General features: G+C 39.1%; 1 protein-coding gene across 3 annotated transcripts; it reads right to left on the reverse strand.

Annotated features, from left to right (window-relative positions):
- Window positions 1–5,666: 5,666 nt before the first annotated feature.
- Window positions 5,667–20,564, reverse strand: LOC112254484 (pleckstrin). Of its 3 annotated transcripts, none has more exons than XM_024427161.2 (9): window positions 20,392–20,564; window positions 18,231–18,386; window positions 17,946–18,127; window positions 17,719–17,810; window positions 17,405–17,589; window positions 16,140–16,244; window positions 15,335–15,418; window positions 15,037–15,109; window positions 5,667–5,870 (listed from the first exon to the last, which is right to left on the reverse strand). In XM_024427161.2, the coding sequence occupies exons 1-9, from the start codon at window positions 20,431–20,433 to the stop codon at window positions 5,767–5,769; spliced, it is 1,023 nt and encodes a 340-aa protein (XP_024282929.1). In that variant the 5' UTR covers window positions 20,434–20,564; the 3' UTR covers window positions 5,667–5,766. The 3 variants fall into 3 exon arrangements, with proteins under 3 accessions (XP_024282929.1, XP_024282922.1, XP_024282913.1); XM_024427154.2 differs by lacking the exon at window positions 5,667–5,870 and adding an exon at window positions 12,412–13,177 and having other exon boundaries at window positions 17,946–18,115; XM_024427145.2 differs by lacking the exon at window positions 5,667–5,870 and adding an exon at window positions 12,412–13,177 and having other exon boundaries at window positions 20,392–20,563.
- Window positions 20,565–21,073: the final 509 nt, after the last annotated feature.

Consider the following 21,073-nt stretch of genomic DNA (forward strand, 5'->3'; position numbering starts at 1 on the left):
ATATTCAAAGCAAGAAATTCCAACTGGAATTTAGTTTTTACATACAGTGAGAGAAAAAAGTATTTGATCCCCTGCTGATTTTGAACGTTTGCCCACTGACAAAGAAATGATCAGTCTATAATTTTAATGGTAGGTTTATTTGAACAGTGAGAGACTGAATAACAACAAATAAATCCAGAAAAATGCATGTCAAAAATGTTATACATTTATTTGCATTTTAATGAGGGACATAAGTATTTGACCCCCTCTCAATCAGAAAGATTTGTGGCTCCCAGGTGTCTTTTATACAAGCAATGAGCTGAGATTAGGAGCACACTCTTAAAGGGAGTGCTCCTAATCTCAGTTTGGGGCGGCAGGGTAGCCTAGTGGTTAGAGCGTTGGACTAGTAACCGGAAGGTTGTGAGTTCAAACCCCCGAGCTGACAAGGTACAAATCTGTCGTTCTGCCCCTGAACAGGCAGTTAACCCACTGTTCCCAGGCCGTCACTGAAAATAAGAATGTGTTCTTAACTGACTTGCCTGGTTAAATAAATGTCAAATTAAAAATGTAAAAAAAATTGTTACCTGTATAAAAGACACCTGTCCACCGAAGTGATCAATCAGATTCCAAACTCTCCACCATGGCCAAGACCAAAGAGCTCTCCAAGGATGTCAGGGACAAGATTGCCAATCAAGGCTGGAATGGGCTACAAGACCATCGCCAAGCAGCTTGGTGAGAAGGGGACAACAGTTGGTGCGAATATTCACAAATGGAAGAAACACAAAATAACTGTCAATCTCCCTCGGCCTGGGGCTCCATGCAAGATCTCACCTTGTGGAGTGGCAATGATCATGAGAACTGGAGGGAATCAGCCAGCTGGTGATCTCAAGGCAGCTGGGACCACAGTCACCAAAAAAACAATTGGTAACACACTACGCCGTGAAGGACTGAAATCCTGCAGCGCCCGCAAGGTCCCCTTACTCACAAAAACACATATATATGCCCGTCTGAAGTTTGCCATTGAACATCTGAATGATTCAGAGGACAACTGGGTGAAAGTGTTGTGGTCAGATGAGACCAAATGGAGCTCTTTGGCATCAACTCAACTCGCCGTGTTTGGAGGAGGAGGAATGCTGCCTGTGACCCCAAGAACACCATCCCCACCGTCAAACATGGAGGTGGAAACATTACGCTTTGGGGGTGTTTTTCTGCTAAGGGGACAGGACAACTTCACCGCATCAGAGGGACGATGGACGGGGCCATGTACCGTCAAATCATGGGTGACAACCTCCTTCCCTCAGCCAGGGCATTGAAAATGGGTCGTGGATGGGTATTCCAGCATGACAATGACCCAAAACACACAGCAACAGCAGCAAAGGAGTGGCTCAAGAAGAAGCACATTATGGTCCTGGAGTGGCCTAGCCAGTCTCCAGACCTTAATCCCATAGAACATCTGTGGAGGGAGCTGAAGGTTCGAGTTGCCAAACGTCAGCCTCGAAACCGTAATGACTGAAGATCTGCAAACAGGAGTGGGACAAAATCGCTCCTGAGATGTGTGCAAACCTGGTGGCCAACTACAAGAAACGTCTGACCTCTGATTGTCAACAAGGGTTTTGCCACCAAGTACTAAGTCATGTTTTGCAGAGGGGTCAAATACATATTTCCCTCATTAAAATGCAAATCAATTTATAACATTTTTTACATGCGTTTTTCTGGATTTTTGTTGTTGTAATTATGTCGCTCACTGTTCAAATAAAACTTCCATTAAAATTATAGACGGATCATTTCTTTGTCAGTGGGCAAACGTACAAAATCAGCAGGGGATTAAATACTTTTTTCCCTCACTGTATATAGCCACACCCCCACCTTTCTTAACAAAAGCCAGGCAAAATGCAGCGTGGCAAATTCAAATAAAATTATATAAAAATCAAACTTTCATAAAATTTCTCATGTAAGATACTAAATTAAAGCTACACTCGTTGTGAATCCAGCCAACATGTCAGATTATAAAAAGGCTTTTCGGTGAAAGCATAAGAACCTATTATCTGATGAAAGCACAACAGTAAACAAAGAGGGTAGCATATTTCAACCCTGCAGGCGCTACACAAAACGCAGAAATAAAATATAAAACATGCCCTATCTTTGACGAGCTTCTTTTGTTGGCACTCCAATATGTCCCATAAACATCACAATTGGTCCTTTTGTTCAATTAATTCCGTCCATATATATCCAAAATGTCAATATATTTGGCGCATTTGATCCAGAAAAAAACAGCTTCCAAACTGCGCAACGCCACTACAAAATATCTCAAAAGCTGCCTGTAAACTTTACCAAAACATTTCAAACTACTTTTGTAATACAACTTTAGGTATTTTTAAACGTTAATAATCGATCAAATTGAAGACGGGTCTATCTGTTTTCAATAGAGGATGGGAGGAAACTAACGCTACTTTTCAAGTCTTGCGCAACTCTCAACAGTGTTACCCATTTCCTAGATGGCCGTACTTCTTCATTGCACAAAGGAATAACCTCAACCAAATTCCAAATACTCGTGACATCCAGTGGAAGCGGTAGGAACTGAAAACAAGTGCCTAAGAAATATCGTTTCCCAATGAGAACTCACTGAACAGACAGAGACCTCAACAAAAAAAAACATTTCTGAACGGTTTGTCCTCTGGGTTTTGCCTGCTACATAAGTTCTGTTATACTCACAGACATGATTCAAACAGTTTTATCATAGTAGCTTCAGAGTGTTTTCTATCCAAACCTACTAATAATATGCATATCTTATATTCAACAATAACGCAATATTTTAGTACTTTGAAGAAGTACAACAGAGGGATGCAGCATTGGAACTAATTTTAAATTGGAGGCTGCTCACTCTTCAAGGCCTGGTCCACTGCTCTTGTGTTTAAGTCATCTGTTGTTTGGATGAGCGAAAACTATCCTGTTGAACAATAGAAAGCCGCCAGTACACACTGAACTCAAACAGGCTGTGAGAGACACAGTGGGGAAATTTGGGACAGTTTGTACATAATTATATGTCAATGCAACAAGTCAAAAAGATTAAGGACTGATTTAAATATTTGTTAGTGAAAACAAAGTACATGTTTATTTTCTTTCTTCCAGTACTGATGGAATGTCAGTTACAAAGTTTTTTTCTTTATGTTTATCAAAGATTCCGTATCTCTCACCTTGAAAGAGTGTCCTGGGGCAGTTGCCTTGGGAGAGCAGTTAAAAGTGCACAGATCCAGCTGTTAAAGAACCTCCAAAATTAAGCAAAGCCTGGACATTTTTTTGTGTTTACCTTATGATTTTTGCCACACAAATGCCAGCACCCACACACAACTCAGCTGTTAATTAATATTTGTTAGTGGTTCATACTCTGTTTGATTTAGAAGTGTGGGGTCTTTTAATTTAGTTTTTGTCAGTTTTTCATGGGTTAGAAAGGATGCTGTACACAAATCAAAGTTTCTATTGTCAGAGTTTTGGTTGCACACATGCAAATTCTCTGTACTGAACCTAATGTAAACCTGATACACAAAATGTTTAAAATGTTTGAAATATCTTTAAATAATGTCTGAGGTACAGGAAAACAAACATTCACTTCCAGTTTTTCTCAATTGCTAAAACACTAAAACCCATTGGCTGAACAAAGTTCTCAGTTGCCTGGACTGATTTAGCTAATTATGCAGTCTGTTGTCAATACCTTAAACCATTTCACATGGTAAAACACAATTTGCAGATCTCACTTAGACTTTTCAGCAAAACTCTAAACACATTCTCATTCTCAAAACACATTCTGCACTCTAATGCACATGTCATCCATACTGGTAAACACAAGTGGCAACAATCAAATACAAATAGAGAACATATGTCATTGATTGAACACAACCACTCAAAATTGATTTAACCTGTTTCAAATGATGCGACACAACCAATCTAAGCCAGTTCAGAGAGCAAACAGGTTGTTAAAGGTGGGAAGGAGAAAGTCTGAGAATGGATACTGTAGTACAGTGCATTGTAGGCTGTATACTGTACAATGGACAAATTGTAATGCCCTGAACTTTGTGCTTTCTATTTTACCATTATGGGATAAAACTCATTAATTGAGTTATCAAGATAATTCAGTGTTCAGGCAGTGTTGTTTTTTTCTGGATGCATGAATCACGACGTGAGTCATGTGTCCGAAGGGGGAATTACCGATCCCCTAGAGCCCTTTGGTAAATTTGCAAATGTATTTCCTTCACATGCCTGTCTGTAAAAAAAACATATGTTTTGGTAATGGATGATAGTTACTTCAAATGAACTGAAGTTTCCCCCCACATCGAGTGATAGATATGTATTGCTTTTGTTGTTTTCTTTCTTTGTTTTTGTTCTACTTCAATAATAAATCTCACCCGAGATGGATGGTCAGGATTTCTCCCTAAGGATTAGCCCTTTGTCTCCCTGACCTGTAACTCTGCAGTGAGATCGCCAAGATGATAAGCCAATTTGTGGGAGGGGGGAATGGTTTCAACTGTGTGTTGTAATTTTCTAAGACATGGGTTTTAGAAGTCTGGATTTCCTGAATCATATCGGAAAATGATTAACCTTCCAGAGTGGGAGACACTCCTTCTACACTAACTCTCAATGCATAAAGTATTTCTAAGGCCCATTTTTTCCATACTGATTGATTGATTGTCTGGGGACTGTTCAGAGTGTTTTCTTTTAGTAAACAATGAAAGGGTGTTAGTAAGCACCACACAAGGGTTAAAAGGAAATGTGTCCAATTTTCAATGTCATATTCATTACTTCCTGCATCATACAAGTGTCTACATTTGTAAAAATGGTGTGTTTCTATGGTTTGTCGTAATCCTACCCTGGGCCATCAAAGTGTAGGATTAAAAGAAAAATACACTCCCTCTGGTTTCGAGCCATAGGGAGGGTATTTTCTGGCTCCCCATGTCACTTCAAATTTTAGTGTTTGAAAATGTGGAAATGCATTGTTTTCACATACAGTATGTAGACAGTAGAATTGGGCTGGAGATAATGAAAATGAGGTTGGAAAGTGGGGGAATAGCTCTTTAATACAGCTACCCCCCTACTTTTTTTCAATTTCTGCCTGAAGACATACCCAAATCTAACTGCTTGTAGCTCAGGCTCAGAACCAAGGATGTGCATATTTTTTATTTAATTTGAAAGAAAACACTCTGAAGTTTGTGTAAATGTGAATTGAATGTAGGAGAATATAACACAATAGATCTGGTTTAGATAATACAATGAAAAAAACATACATGAACAAGACAAAACAAACATTCAGATAGGATGATGGGTACAATTTCAGTGAAAAACATAAGAGGGCAACAGTACTTGTGCAAAGTTTCAGAATGATAACTTCCAAAATAAGTGTGCTACATGACATGTATCATGAAGTCACCCAGTTGTCCCACACAAGTAGCCCAAATGTACCCAAGTGGCCAAATTGGTAAAGTTATACATTTTGAATGGAATAACTATATACAAAATACCAAAAGGGTATTCTAACACCCCCCAAACAAAAATGGAGAAAAAACATGAAAAAAATATACATTTACAAAATAACCCTTTCAATATTTGGAAGACCCTCAGTCCTCTACACAATATTGTGCTGCTGATGCCAGGTGCCATAGCGGTCTCTTTCTGCTGTAAAGCAGAGGGTCACCTAGCATGTGGTGCAAGTGATGGGGGACTTCATTTAGCAAAGAACACAGCGACGCCTCCATGCTGTGCCCTTTTGGCCCTGTGGCTCATCCATGCCTGCAGTATTCATTTGGGCAGATGAACACCACCTGTTGCAGGAGCTTGATAAACCAGCTTCAGTGGGGGATGGACACCTTGGCACTGGGGGCTCCCATTCAGAGTCAGTGTCACTGTGAAAGAAAATGTTCAGTTAGAATAGTTTCACATATGAGACCTGTATCAACAGGTATAATAAACAGATATAGAGTAGGGCAAAAAAGTATTTAGTCAGCCATCAATTGTGCAAGTTCTCCGACTTAAAAAGATGAGAGAGGCCTGTAATTTTCATCATAGGTACACTTCAACTATGACAGACAAAATGAGAAAAAAAATCCAGAAAATCACATTGTAGGATTTTTAATGAATTTATTTGCAAATTATGGTGGAAAATAAGTATTTGGTCAAGAACAAAAGTTTATCTCAATACTTTGTCATATACCCTTTGTTGGCAATGACAGAGGTCAAACGTTTTCTGTAAGTCTTCACAAGGTTTTCACACACTGTTGTTGGTATTTTGGCCCATTCCTCCATGCAGATCTCCTCTAGAGCAGTGATGTTTTGGGGCTGTTGCTGGGCAACACGGACTTTCAACTCCCTCCAAAGACTTTCTATGGGGTTGAGATCTGGAGACTGTCTAGGCCACTCCAGGACCTTGAAATGCTTCTTACGAAGACACTCCTTCATTGCCCGGGCGGTGTGTTTGGGATCATTGTCATGCTGAAAGACCCAGCCACGTTTCATCCTCAATTACAGGCCTCTCTCATCTTTTTAAGTGGGAGAACTTGCACAATTGGTGGCTGACTAAATCATTTTTTGCCCCACTGTATATATAGAGTACAGGGAACATAAGGTTGAATATATTATTATAGACCTGCTAGATCTACTGTCTCATTTATATTATGACATTTCAGCTAGATCTACTATCTGTATTATGTTATGACAGACCAGCTATATCTACTGTCTTTATTATATTACAACAGACCAGCTGTATCTACTGTCTCCATTTCACTTTGGTCATTGTTGTGGGCCTGCCCTCCCCTCAACCGCCTCAAATAGGCTATTTCATTTCACAAATAATATTTATATTATTAATTTCAAACAATGGCATTGGCATGAGAAAAACTTACCAGTCCAAAATCATGTCCTCTCCGTTCAAAAAATATTCTTCCATTTGGGAATCGCTAAATGAATCGTCCTCCAACAATCTCTGTCTCAGTTTCCCGATCAATTTCTTCTAAAATTGTGTGTACATCTGTATATCTAGACTTAGATTTAGCTTTCCCTGACTTAGTCACCATACAGATTGATATATAAACAGCTGAAGATGCGCTTTACCAAAACAACGCTGTGCGTAACATGCGCTGCTCCTTCCGGTATGAAACTTCAATGGCGAATGACCGTCTTTACGCCGGAGTTTACTACATGGGTTGGTCTTCCAACACATAAACATTACATATTGCCATTTACCTCAGCTCATTGGCTATCTACCCAGCTAGATTTCAAGACGATCAGTGGTCATTGGGTTAAAATACAGTCAATCAACGAAACAGCGGTCATTTCATTTGTGCACAATGATGTCATTATGTCATTACGCAAAATGACCCATCAGGTTTGGTTATGTTACAAACAAACCAGTTGATTGCAATGAAACCAAACATGACTGGAAAAGTCACGTTTAGTGTGTGTATTTTCATCGAATGTGTTGTCGAAAATGGAATGAGATGGAATTCACGACACAAGTGGTTAACAAAATGTTTCGTGTTAGGCTATAAAAATGGATTTTATCAAACAAAAGACCATTCATTGTGTAACAATGAGCATTTGGATTGCAAACAGAGGAAGATCATCAAAGGTAAACAATTTATTTTATTGCAGTTCGTGATTTTGTTACGCCTGTGCTGGTTGAAATAGTTGTTTTTTTATGGGGCTCTATCCTCAGATAATCGCATTATATTATTTCGCAGTAAAAAATTTTAAAAAAAATTAAATCTGACAACGCAGTTGGATTAGCAAGATTCTAGGCTTTCGAAACACGGGAGACACCTGCATTTTCATGAATGTTTAATTTGACTATTTATGTAGCGATCACTGTATGTTGTGGAATTTCATACCGCTAACGCGTTCGGTGCGCAGAGAGGTTAAGAATACAATTACATAAGCTTGACCTCTGAAGCTTTTGCGCGTGGGGGGCAGTATTTTTGTTTTTGGCTAAAAAAACTTACCCATTTGAAACTGCCTATTTCTCAGCTCCAGAAACTAATATGCATATAATTGTCAGATTGGGATAGAAAATACTCTAAAGTTTCCAAAACTGTAAAAATATTGTCTGTGAGTATAACAGAACTGATATTGCAGGCGAAAACCTGAGGAAAATCCAATCAGGAAGTGCCTCTTATTTTGAAACCTCTCTGTTCCTATGCATGCCTATCCTCCATTTAAAGGGATATCAACCAGATTCCTTTTTCTGTGTCTTCCCTAAGGTGTCAACAGTCTTTAGACATAGTTTCAGGGTTTTATTTTGAAAAATGAGCGTGAAAGATCACATTGCGTAAGTGGATAGGTGGGGGCTCTCAGAGTGAGTTTTGCGCTACAGAGTAAAGCGGCCATTGTTTCTCCCTGTGTTATTGAAAAACCTACACACCCGTTTGATATATTATCGAATACATATTTTAAAAACAACCTGAGCATTAATTCTAAAAACCGTTTGACATCTGGACATTATGGATATTATTTGGAATATACGTCTGCGTTGTTGTGACCACTCTTTCCTGTGGATTTCTGAACATAACGCGACAAACAAAACAGAGGTATTTTGGGTATAAAAATAATCTTTATGGAACAAAAGGAACATTTGTTGTGTAACTGGGAGTCTCGTGAGTGAAAACATCTGAAAATCATCAAAGGTAAATGATTAATTTGATTGCTTTTCTGATTTACGTGACCTAGCTACTTAATGCTTAGTGTACATAATGTTTCGTTATGCTATTGAAAAACTTACACAAACGCTTGGATTGCTTTCGCTGTAAAGCATCATTTCAAAATCTGAGATGACAGGGGGATTAACAGAAAGCTAACCTGTGTTTTGCAATATTGCACTTGTGATTTCATGAATATGAATATTTTTTAGTAATATTATTTGACTGTGGCGCTATGCTATTCAGCGGTTGCTGACGAAAATGATCCCGCCAACGGGATGGTTAGCGTCAAGAAGTTAACAGATCAATGTGTGTGCAGCACTGGAGGCTGCTGAGGGGAGGACGGCTCATAATAAATTCTGGAATGGAGTGGATGTGTTTTAAACCATTACAGACATTATTCCATTCTAGCACAATACAGCTGACTCAAATAACCAACTCATCATCAAGCTTTGATTAGTTGAATCAGGTGTGTAGTGCTAGGGTTAAAAACCTAAATGTGCACCCACACATTTGTAAGGAACTCTCCTCACCTCGTTGTCTAGGTCTTAATTGAAAGGAAAATCCAAAAACCCGCAGACACTCGGCCCTCCGTGGAATCAGTTTGACACCCCTGAGGTACATTCTAGCAGAGAGTTGTGAAATTAGAAATTGATCACATTTGAGAAGTGTGAAGTTACTACGTTAGAAAAGAGAGGGAAAATCTAGTTTCTGATTGTGGTAGACATTGGTGTCTGCAAAGAAAAGCCAAGATAATGATTGTTACATAAGTATCTAGATCAGGGATGGGCAGCTCCAATCCACCGGGGCCTTTTGCCCCAGCTAACTCACCAATATTCAACTATTTCTGATCTTCAGAATACAATTAGTTTAATCAGCTGTGTTTGCAAGAGATCGGGAAAACTGTGACACCACTCCAGCTCCCGAGGATTGGAGTTGTCCATCCCTGATCTAGAGCTGGAGTTGCGCATCTAGATTTAAATTTCAATTCACATTGATTCTTGTAATAAGGTGTTGTAGTCAAAGTGCCTTGAATCGCTAGTCTGCTGATGATCAACCGTTTCATATAATCTTATTTTCTGTTGAGGATTTGCATCTTAGATCAGAGAATACTACACACCTCTACACATCTATTTTTGACTTTAACTTTAAAGTGCCCTGTAGTTGAAAGGTTCAAGTGTGCATGTGTGGGATAGCATCCTTCCTCCACTGTTTCATTTGATGTCTGGGTTGCTGTGAAGCTAGACACCCAGTAATGACAGGAAGGTTCAAACAGGAAGCAGCTCTCTGGGGACAGGGTATTTTTACGTCTGAGTAATGGCTCCACATAATACCATTTTTTCAGTTAATGTCATGTTGGATATCAATTTGCTCCCCTGTGAGTCATTCGGATATGTCTGGTCTCTTTTCATCATTTCGGTTAGTGGTTCCCAAACATGATGTCGGGACCCCAATAGTGTCTGTTCCACTGACATTTAAATGGAGTCACCTTTGAAAATATGTTATCATATCAAACAAATAATAACGTTTTTTATTTTCAAATGGGTATAGAATATACATTTTAGTGTCAACTAAGGATTTTTTAAAAGTATTAGAATGTGTTGTATTGTCTGAGTTTGCTTGGTACTTATGTACAGTATGTATGGTATTAGGGTGCTCCTATGTCTACACTCTGTATGGTTTATACAGCACCTTCAAAAAGATTTCAGGCCCCATTACTTTTTCCACATTTTGTTGTGTTACACCCTGAATTTTAAATGATTGCATTTAGATACCTCATAATGTCAAAGTGGAATTATGTTTTTATATCTAACTTTTTTATTCATACAAAATGAAAAGCTATAATGTCTTTAGTCAATAAGAGTTCAACCCCTTTGTTATGGCCTAAATAAGTTCAGGAGTAAACATTTACTTAACAAGTCACATACTATAAGTTGCATGTTTTTGGAATACTATCTCATCTCTGTTCCCCATACACACAATTATCTGTAAGGTCTCTCAATTTCAAACACAGATTCAACATCAAAGTCCAGGGAGGTTTTCCAATGACTCAAAGAATGGCACCTATTGGTAGATATATACGGGGAAAAAAGCAGATTTAGAATATCCCTTTGTGCACGGTGAAGTTATTAATTATACCTTGGATGTTGTATCAATACACCCAGTCACTACAAAGTTACAGGCATACTTCCTAACTCAGTTGCCGGAGAGGAAGGAAACCACTCAAGGATTTGATTATGAGTTGAATTAAACAGTTACAGAGTTGAATGGCTGTGATGGGAGAAAACTGAGGATGATTTCAATGACAGAGTGAAAATAATAATACAAATTTACAGAATATAAATATTCCAAAACATACATCTTGGTTGCAACAAAGCACTAAAGTAATACTACACAAAAAAGTTTGTGCCTAAATGCAAAGCCTTATGTTTGGGTTCAATCCAACACAGTAACTGCCACCTTATTTTCAAGCATGATGGTGGCTGCATCATGGTATTGGTATGCTTGACAACAGTAAATAAAGGGGATTTTTCCCGGGAAAAAATAAATAGGATGGAGCTAAGCACAGGAAGACTCCTACAGGAAAACCTGCTTCACAACAGACACTCCTAGAGGAATTCACCTTTCAGCAGGACAATAACCTACAACACAAGTCCAAATATACATAGGAGTTGCTTACCAAGAAGATAGTGAATGTTTCAGAGTGGCCAATATACAGTTTTTACTTAAATCTGCTTAAAACTCTGCCTTCTAAAGTTCTAGAAAAAGCCATATCTCAGACTGGCCAATAAAAATAAAAGATTAAGATGGGAAAAATAACACAGACACTGGACAGAGGAACTCTGCCTAGAAGGCCAGAATCCTGGAGTCGCCTCTTCACTGTTGACGTTGAGACTAGAGGTCGACGATTAATCGGAATGGCCAATTAATTATGGGTGATTTCAAGTTTTCATAACAATTTGAAATTGGTATTTTTGGGCGCCGATTTCAATTTTTTTTAATACCTTTATTTAACTAGGCAAGTCAGTTTAAGAACACATTCTTAATTTCAATGACGGCCTAGGAACGGTGGGCTAACTGCCTCGTTCAGGGACAGAATGACAGATTTTCACCTTGTCAGCTCGGGCGAGCCAATCTTGCAGCCTTACAGTTAACTAGTCCAACGCAATAACGACCTGCCTCTCTCTCTTTGCACTCCACAAGGAGACTGCCTGTTACGCGAATACAGTAAGCCAAGGTAAGTTGCTAGCTAGCATTAAACTTATCTTATAAAAAACAATCAATCATAATCACTAGTTAACTACACATGGTTGATGATATTACTAGATATTATCTAGCGTGTTCTGCGCTGCATATAATCTGACTGAGCAAACAAGCATACAAGTATCTAAGTATCTGACCCTTTGCTATGAGACTCGAAATTGAGCTCAGGTGCATCCTGTTTCCATTGATCATCGGTGAAATGTTTCTTCAACTTGATTGGAGTGCACCTATCGACAATGAAATTGATTGGACATGATTTGGAAAGGCACAGTTTGATATGATATGTTTGCTATTCTGCTTTTCATGAAAGTTCTGAACCCTGCCTTTTATTGTATCCGGGAGGCAATACATCTTTCAGGATGTCATAACGCCTGGTCAGAGTAGATTAACACGAGGAGAGTCAAAGATACATGTCAAATAGTGGGGGCACACAATTCTTGGTTGTTTGAAAACTAATTTTTTTGGACATTTACTTTTTGACAGAAACCAGAAGTTGGAGACAAAGAGTAGATATTTAATTGATACTTTTTGACAGACACTCGATTTAGAACACAGCAATACACAGTCAGTACATAGACCATGTGCATATCAAGTGAAATGGGATAAGAACATCATGAAAACCACAGAGTGACAAGGGTCCTCAATGGCAGGATATGATACGTGTTAAGTGTGTTCAGTCATAGGAACTGTCTGCAATGGTGAGATTCTTCTAACACTCCTATTTCTTTCAGGCAGCTGGATGGAAAAGCAGAAGGCCACACCAGAAACCATTACAGAACTTCACACCTTTCTACACAAAATATTGTACCCGTCTTCACAGTCTGCCTGTATCTCATATCTAAAGGTGAGAGTGCACCCACATCATGGTGAATTATGAAAAGCATGTGCGGCATATTATCTATATGTACAGGAAATGTGTAATCATTCAACATAATTACAATAAGAAACATACAACACGTAAAAGCTGAATTTTGGATCAGTCTTTCATCCTTCAAATTCTAGGGCTAAGTGATTTAAATTCAGATTCCTTCTGGCTCTGCAACAAATATTTGTATATTCCAACCATAATCCATATCCCTCAATGTAAATTGTACAAATTAGCTATGTGGCCTGTTGTGATTACTTTCCGGTTTTTGACACAGTGTGGATGGCTTTGATCCACTCCTTCCTCTCCTCGGGTGTAGTCGCTTGTAAGAAATAGTGTGTGTCGTCTGAAGTGATGATCTCAAAGAGATTCCCATCAACATCATACCTCTTGGCTGAACCAAGAAACAATGAAGAAGAACAAATTGTCAAAAGAGTTTAAAGGGAATTGCTAACAGTAAACAGTACACTTTATAGTCCTAGGCCTAGATTCAATCAGATCAAGCATTAACTGGGATAGGAGACACCCACATAGTGGATGTTTTGGCAGTGGTGGAACTGGGTTGGAGCAGTCAAATCGGTGAGCAGCTGCTCTTGTGATCATGGTCACGAAGCCACACCCACCCCATTCACAGAGTTCAGAATGAGAAAGTGTAGGCCATAATTACACTCAAATTGAAAAATCATGAAACAAAATATTGAGTATTTCTACAATCCTAATCAAGGTGTAGATTATATGTCACATTCTAGTGTTTCAAACTTGTGAACAAGGCTGCATGGGCAATGGCATCTTTAGGTATAATGCCTGGAGCCACTTGTGGATTTGACAGCTCTAACTCAGTTCCACCTCTGACACTGCCAAAACAAGTGCAATGAATCGAGCACTAAGTCACAGTGAGTACAGTTACATGCATACAATATTGTGATTATTGTGGGAGATAGTCAGATGAATTTAATAGTTTGATTACAACGTTTACATGCCTTGCAAGAAGAACGATTTCCCTAATAAACATATTTATATGGACACATCTAAAAATAGGCTACCTTATGGCATTCTGATTAATGCAGAAAATCAAAATAATCAAAATAAATGTTCTACCACAGCGACCATTTTATTTTCGGGAAGCATATTTGATTTTGAGTTCGGACATATAAAGATTGTATACATAATTGTTTTGCCAGTAGTGATCCAGGTGCTCTTTTGCGATCTTCAGTTTTTTTGGACACCAGTGGCTTCTTCCATGGTGTCCTCCCATGAACACCATTCTTGTTTAATGTTTTACATATCGTAGACTCGTCAACAGAGATTGAGATTAGCATGTTTAGCATGAGATTAGCATTGAGATTAGCACGTCAACAGAGATTAGCATGTTCCAGAGATTTTTGTAAGACTTTAGCTGACACACTAGGATTCTTTTTAACCTCATTGAGCATTTTGTGCTGTGATCTTGCAGTAATCTTTGCAGGATGGCCACTCCTAGGGAGAGTAGCAGCAGTGTTGAATTTTTCCATTTATAGACAGTTTGTCTTACCGTGAACTGATGATCATCAAGGCTTTTAAAGATCATTTGTAACCCTTTCCAGCTTTTTGAAAGTAAACTATTCTTAATCTTAGGTCTTCTGAGATCTATTTTGTTCGAGGCATGGTTCACATTAGGCAATTCTTCTTGTGAATAGCAAACTTACATTTTGTGAGTGTTTTTTTGTAGGGTAGGGCAGCTCTAACCAACATCTCCAATCTCGTCTCATTGATTGGACTCCAGGTTAGCTGAATCCCGACTCCAATTCACTTTTGGTGGTCATTAGCCTTGGGTTCACATACTTATTCCAACCTACACTGTGAATGTTTAAATAATGTATTCAATATAGACAAGAAAAATATAATAATTTGTGTGTTATTAGTTTAAGCACACTGTGTTTGACTATTGTCATGACTTACATGAATATCAGATGTGAAGTTACGACCAATTTATGCAGATATCCAGGTCATTCAAAAGGGTTCACATACTTTTTCTTGTCACTGTACTAACAATTTGAAACATTACAAAAAAAAACTGGTGTTATTAATCGGCGTACACTTACTTCGATTTTGACCTTACGCTAATTAAGATACGCAGAGTAAGGCGTTTACATGACTATGACATAATCTGCCTGCTGCCATAATCAGTTTAATATCGAATTATTACTGTGCATGTAAATGAACTCAGTGTGGGATTTGGATCGGTTTAAGTCCACCCCCCAGTAATTAACTCACCCTCAGGAACAAACTCCACTGCTGTGATCACAGACCCTCGCAAGTGGATAGAGCCCAAAGGGTTCTCATCACCCTACAGAAAGAGAGGGTGGGGAAGGGGGAGAAAGAGGGATTGAGGGCAAAGAGAGAGAGAAAATAACAGATTAGCTAGAGAGACAAAGTCAGGATGGAGATGAATGAAAGACATTAGCCAAGAGCGAGGGAAAGATTGAGAAAGACACATTTTTATATTCTTGAAAAATTATATTGAAATTGAAAATAATTTTGTGACATGTTCCACTCTGCTGTAATCCTGTACCTTGGTGGGGTCGTAATAGTGAATATAAGCAGGATCATCCCGGAGGATGAACTTCCGCACGTTCCAGTTTTTCCTCCGATGACCCTGGGGGAAAAAAAGATAGCATGAAAACAAACTCTCATGGATGGTACTATCAGTTGTGAAAACAGCACCGACCACAGATATGGTGCTGTGTGTGGGGTACTTTACATCATTTTTATAGATTGATCACTTTACACAATTTCTGCCTGCAGATTACCCCTTTAAGTATGGAATAAAGCATCATTCAGGACATCCCAAAATATCATTTTTTAAATTTTACCAGGTAAATTGACTGAGAACACATTCTCATTTACAGCAACAACCTGGGGAATAGGTACAGGGGAGAGGAGGGGTATGAATGAGCCATTGGAAACTGGGCATGATTAGGTGACTGTGATGGTATGAGAGACAGCTTGGGAATTTAGCCAGGACACTGGGGTTAACAGCCCTACTCTTACAATAAGTGCCATGGGATCTTTAATGACATCAGAGAGTCGGGACACCCATTTAACATCCCATCTGAAAGACAGCACCCTACACAGGGAAATGTCCCCAATCACTGCCCTGGCACATTGGGATATTTATTTTAGACCAGAGGAAAGAGTGCCTCATGCTGGCCCTCCAAAACCACTTCCAGCAGCATCGAGGCACTGACCAGGACCAACTCTGCTTAGCTTCAGAAGCAAGCTGGCAGTGGGATGCAGGGTGGTATGCTGCTGGTAATCCGGTAATAATCACAATTGTTCATCCCCTAGATATTCAATGAGTGTTTATACAGTCTTACCTGTTTGAGTAAGCAGCCCTGTTTTATTATGTTACCCCTAAACTCCTCCTTCAAAATCACATCTTCATCACTGGAGTAGCCTTCACAGAAGAACCCACTGTCTGCCTGCAACACACCATACAATGTAAATTCCCATTTGGATACAGTATTATCTCATAATTTAAAACTCACTTATTGTAGCTTTTTTCCTTCTCATGAGGGAAGGAAGACCCAGAGTTACTTCTGCTTCAGAGGATAAGTTAATTAGACCAGCCTCAGAAATTTCAGCCCAAATATATGCTTCAGAGTTCAAGTAAAACACACATCTCAAAATCAACTGTTCAGAGGAGACTGCGTGAAACACTAAATGACAACAATAAGATGAAGAGACTTGCTTGGGCCAAGAAACACCAGCAATGGACATTAGACAGGTGGAAATCTGTCCTTTGGTCTGATGAGTCCAAATGTGAGATTTTTGGTTGCAATCGCCATGTCTTTGTGAGACGCAGAGTAAGTGAACGGATGTTCTCTGCATGTGTGGTTCCCACCGTGAAGCATGAAGGAGGAGGTGTGATGGTGTGGGGGTGCAGTGATTTATTTAGAATTCAAGGCACACATAACCTCCATGGCTCCCACAGAATTCTGCAGCGATACACCATCCCATCTGGTTTGCGCTTAGTGGGACAATGACTCAGCACACCTCCAGGCTGTGCAAGGGCTATTTGACCAAGAAGGAGAGTGATGGAGTGCTGCATCAGATGACCTGGACTCCACAATCACCCGACCTCAACCCAATTGTGATGGTTTGGGATGAGTTGTAAACAGCCAACAAGTGCTCAGCATGTGTGGGAACTCCTTCAAGACTGTTGGAAAATCATTCCAGGTGAAGCTGGTTGAGAGAAGGCCAACAGTGGGCACAGCTGTCATCAAGGGTAGCTACTTTGAAGTATCTAAAATATATTTTGATTTGTTAAATTACTTTTTTAGTTACTACATGATTCCGTGTTATTTCATAGTTTTGATGTCTTTACTATTATTCTACAAAGTAGAAAATAGTTTAAAAAACACACAAAAAACTTGAATGAGTAGGTGTGTACAAACTTTTGACTGGTACTATATGTACAGTACATATATGTTTCTAACATCAGAAGTGGTCAAACATATCCCAATCTGTGTGGTCTTCTAGCAAAGGACCACTATATCTCCATATCTTCTAGCATATATGGAATAATATATTGAGACTAGCAGCTACATTACTAACAACAACAATCAACCCATCCACTCACAAAGTAATAGAGTGCATCTGGATCATCGAGGATGGCAGACTCTGCTCCTCCCTCGACTGCCTCTTTGGACAGGTCCCCTGCGGGCTGCAGGAAACCTTCGGTCAGGAGTCCTGTAGCCAACATCAGAGCCTCATGCCTGTTCCTGGCCTTGTCCTTAGAAATCAGCCAGTCCACCACCGTACCACCTGAAGAGACATGCATAAAGAAGATAATCAAAAGTGGTATGATCTATCTCAATGAGACTCAATGACTCAAAACAAGTTAAAGGAAATCCACTGTCACCTAAGTCCTAATACATTTATGTGCTACTGTACCTGTGAAGCAGTGATTGTAGACTCTCTTCTCCTTCTCCAGCTTCAGCTCTTTGACACCATCCTCCTGGTCTCTCATTTTTATGTACAGCTCACTGAGAAAAGGCAGACAAGAAAGTAGAGAAGACTTCATAAGTTATCAAATGACTTAGTTCCAATTACCTGTATGTAGCTCCTGTAAGTGTAGTCATGGATTATAGGTAGTTTGTATGTCAGGTCATAGGTCATACCTGAGGTTGATGGTATCAGGGAGGCGAATGGACCTCCTTGTGGACTTCCTGGTGAACTTTCTGCCCCCCTGCAGACAGGTGATGACTCTCTTGATGTCCTTCACCCAGGACTCTCTCTCCTCCAGGTGGGATGCCTGGAAGTAATGGTCCTGGTTCTTGGCCGTTCTCATCTTAAAAACAAACTGCAAGAAAATTACAATGTTGCAGTACATGGGGGGGAGGGGCACTACAGTAATGATAGACACTTACACTCGTATTTAATACTGAAAGGTGACGTGACCGTACCGTCCTCTTGCTGAAGTCCTGACAGGGGCTGGTCAGAACAGCTCCCTTCAGTGGGATCATTCCTTTGGGGGTGTTGTCTGTCTTTCTCTTGAAGAACTCCACGCCATCTTCAGACAACACCACCCACACCACCTTCCATGAGTTCAGTACTGTGCCCTGAATAGTAAAGGAGGAAATGTACATGTTGATAGAATTTGTAATCACATTGTGATTGTGTAGTCATTGAGTTGAGCTGTTTCTGTTATTACACAAGTTAATCTGTCCCTATACCATAGAGATATTCCACAACCGCTCAACTCTGTTCCTCAAATTCAAATACATTGCAATTAGAAACATGTAGATTAAAGTAGATTACATTGTTAATAGACAGGTATAAGAGAAATATCATGTAAAGTGTTATCAAATCCATATCGGCTTGCCTGGATGCTGGGCATGAAATGTATATAGCTAACATGAATAATGTATTTTAGTATTTTAATGTTGCTTAATCAATCCTTACAAATAGAGAATATGCTCAAGAGCAAAAAAGAAAAAGGTAGTAGAAAAAGGAAGCATACACATAGGAAATCATCAATCCAATACCCAATTTCGTGAAATGTTCTCTTTTCAGTTTCACTCATCTTTGTTAATGAAGGTTCACCATAGAGATTTATGATGCAAAAGTATCACAGGCACTACCTATACTTCTACGAATATGAACCAATGATACTGAACAACTGATAACAATTGGAGTGCATAAGAATAGCACAGGCAAAAGTTTGTACGAAAAGAACAGTGTAGTATGTGACATGACAGAATCATCTTCTACTCAATAGATTAAGTTATATAGATTATGATTATCCAGTGAGGTCATGGGTTATCCATCTTCATCTGACCCCAAACTAAGAGACACGGGACCAATCATCTGAGTTAGTCATTTGTCAGGCCATGAGAAATACAAAGAGTGAAGACTATTTTCAGATAATGTGGTATGTGGGGGAAACAGTTGTTGCTATCTGCTCATGTCTCTCTCTAAATTAAGCTATATTACAAAAAACAAAGTGTGCTGTAGGAAACTACACTACACACTATACTATTCTTAGATCATGTGTAGTACTTATACTACAGACTGTACTATTCCTCGATCATGTGTAGTACTTAGTTTAGAATGTTGTAGTATACTGTAGAATACTATAGTAAATACTACAGTGTTATCCACAAAAAAAACAGTGTACTAAATACTACAAAAACCTCTGCCAAAACACTACAGTCCACAAAAACACTACATTTTTTCGCTATAGTAAACACTACAGTATGTACTTTGCATATATTCTGCCCATTCCCCTCCCCCATATCCCAATTTGTGCACTCCGTAAGTAAGAAACCTACATGCATGTATAAAGCATATGGTTATAGACAAGAGCAGAAGCACTGACTTCTCTGTTCAGAACCAAGTTTGCCCTACCTACAGGTTATGGCACATTTGCTCTCTTATTATTTCTCCAGTAGGTTTCCTCAAGGAAAAAGCCCCCCACTTCTATGTCAAAGATAATAAAACAAAAATACGACAGTAAACACTACAGTAATGTCCCCCAAAACACTACAGTAAATACTACAGTATACCATACTACAATCGGCAAAAACACTACAGAAATTTCTCTAGTACATACTACTCTTTTTTTTTACTACAGTATTTATACTATAGCAAACTGTAAATACTGCAGTAAATACTACAGTATTCACTGTAGTGTTTTTATTGGACTGAAGTAAATACTGCAGTAAAGTCCGCAACAACACTACAGTGAATACTGTAGTATTTCTACCATAGTACACACTATATAATTTTTTTCATGTGGGAAGCGATCAAGTCTCAGGGCAAATGCAAATAGTTCTAGAACTAATCTACTAACTTCCAGTTTAATTTAGAGCACTTGACTGACAACTTAAGTAGGACATGTAAAAAGTCAAATATAGTGCCAGCTGACAATGTTACTAGCTCTTGTCAGTCTCTCCATTGATGGATCTTGTCCCTAACGTTCTCAAATGTGAGATCATCTATTTTCTGATAACTAAGCCGTCCACAACACATCTACAGTATTACATTCTGGCCCAAGTTCAACACAAACACCTATAGTAATCAAGTTTTTTTATAGAGGAACATGTATTCCTCTATCACCCTCACCTTTTTGACCAGGTATCCTTCTTTGATCTGTTTTGGCTCCATATCCTCTGGCTGCTGGTCTCCGTATCTGAGTGACTGATGCAGACACGGTCACTCTTTCTCCACAGTAGTTTTAGGAGGAACACCCTCACATACAACCTCCAGTATTGTGTGCTTCTGCTAGAGATAGGGGGGAAGTTCATTGGGGTGTGTCACAATGCTGGTGGCTTGCATGGCTTCCCCTTCCTACTCAGTGGTAGTAAAAAAGGTTGGCCACAGCTCATTCTCTCTCTGTTTGGACTTGGTCAAAGAGAGGATGCCTGTGTAACTGTTTGATATTGAACCTTGGTTGTAGTCAGGGGTCGCTCCTTTCTGTTCCTTTTTAAACTTCTTAAATATATATATATATTAAATTTAGCTCAACTTTAAATTACTTCACCAATGAATAGAGCAGCTTGCTATGGAGCAGGCAAACTATGTACATGCATTGGACAGACAAGTGTAGTGTTGGGTGCGATATGCTGGTTGATTTTTTTTGTCATGGCAACAAAAGAGGCTGTTAAGAATAAGCTGAATACTTTCTTACTGAAACAGCATTCCAATCTCACAGTATGGTGGACTGGGAGTTAGACACCAAGTAAATTATCAGGGTAAACTCATTTATTGATTTTATTTTTTACATCAGTGTGTAGGCTAATAAATG

Source organism: Oncorhynchus tshawytscha, linkage group LG01, assembly GCF_018296145.1.
Source record: "Oncorhynchus tshawytscha isolate Ot180627B linkage group LG01, Otsh_v2.0, whole genome shotgun sequence".
NCBI lineage: Eukaryota > Metazoa > Chordata > Actinopteri > Salmoniformes > Salmonidae > Oncorhynchus > Oncorhynchus tshawytscha.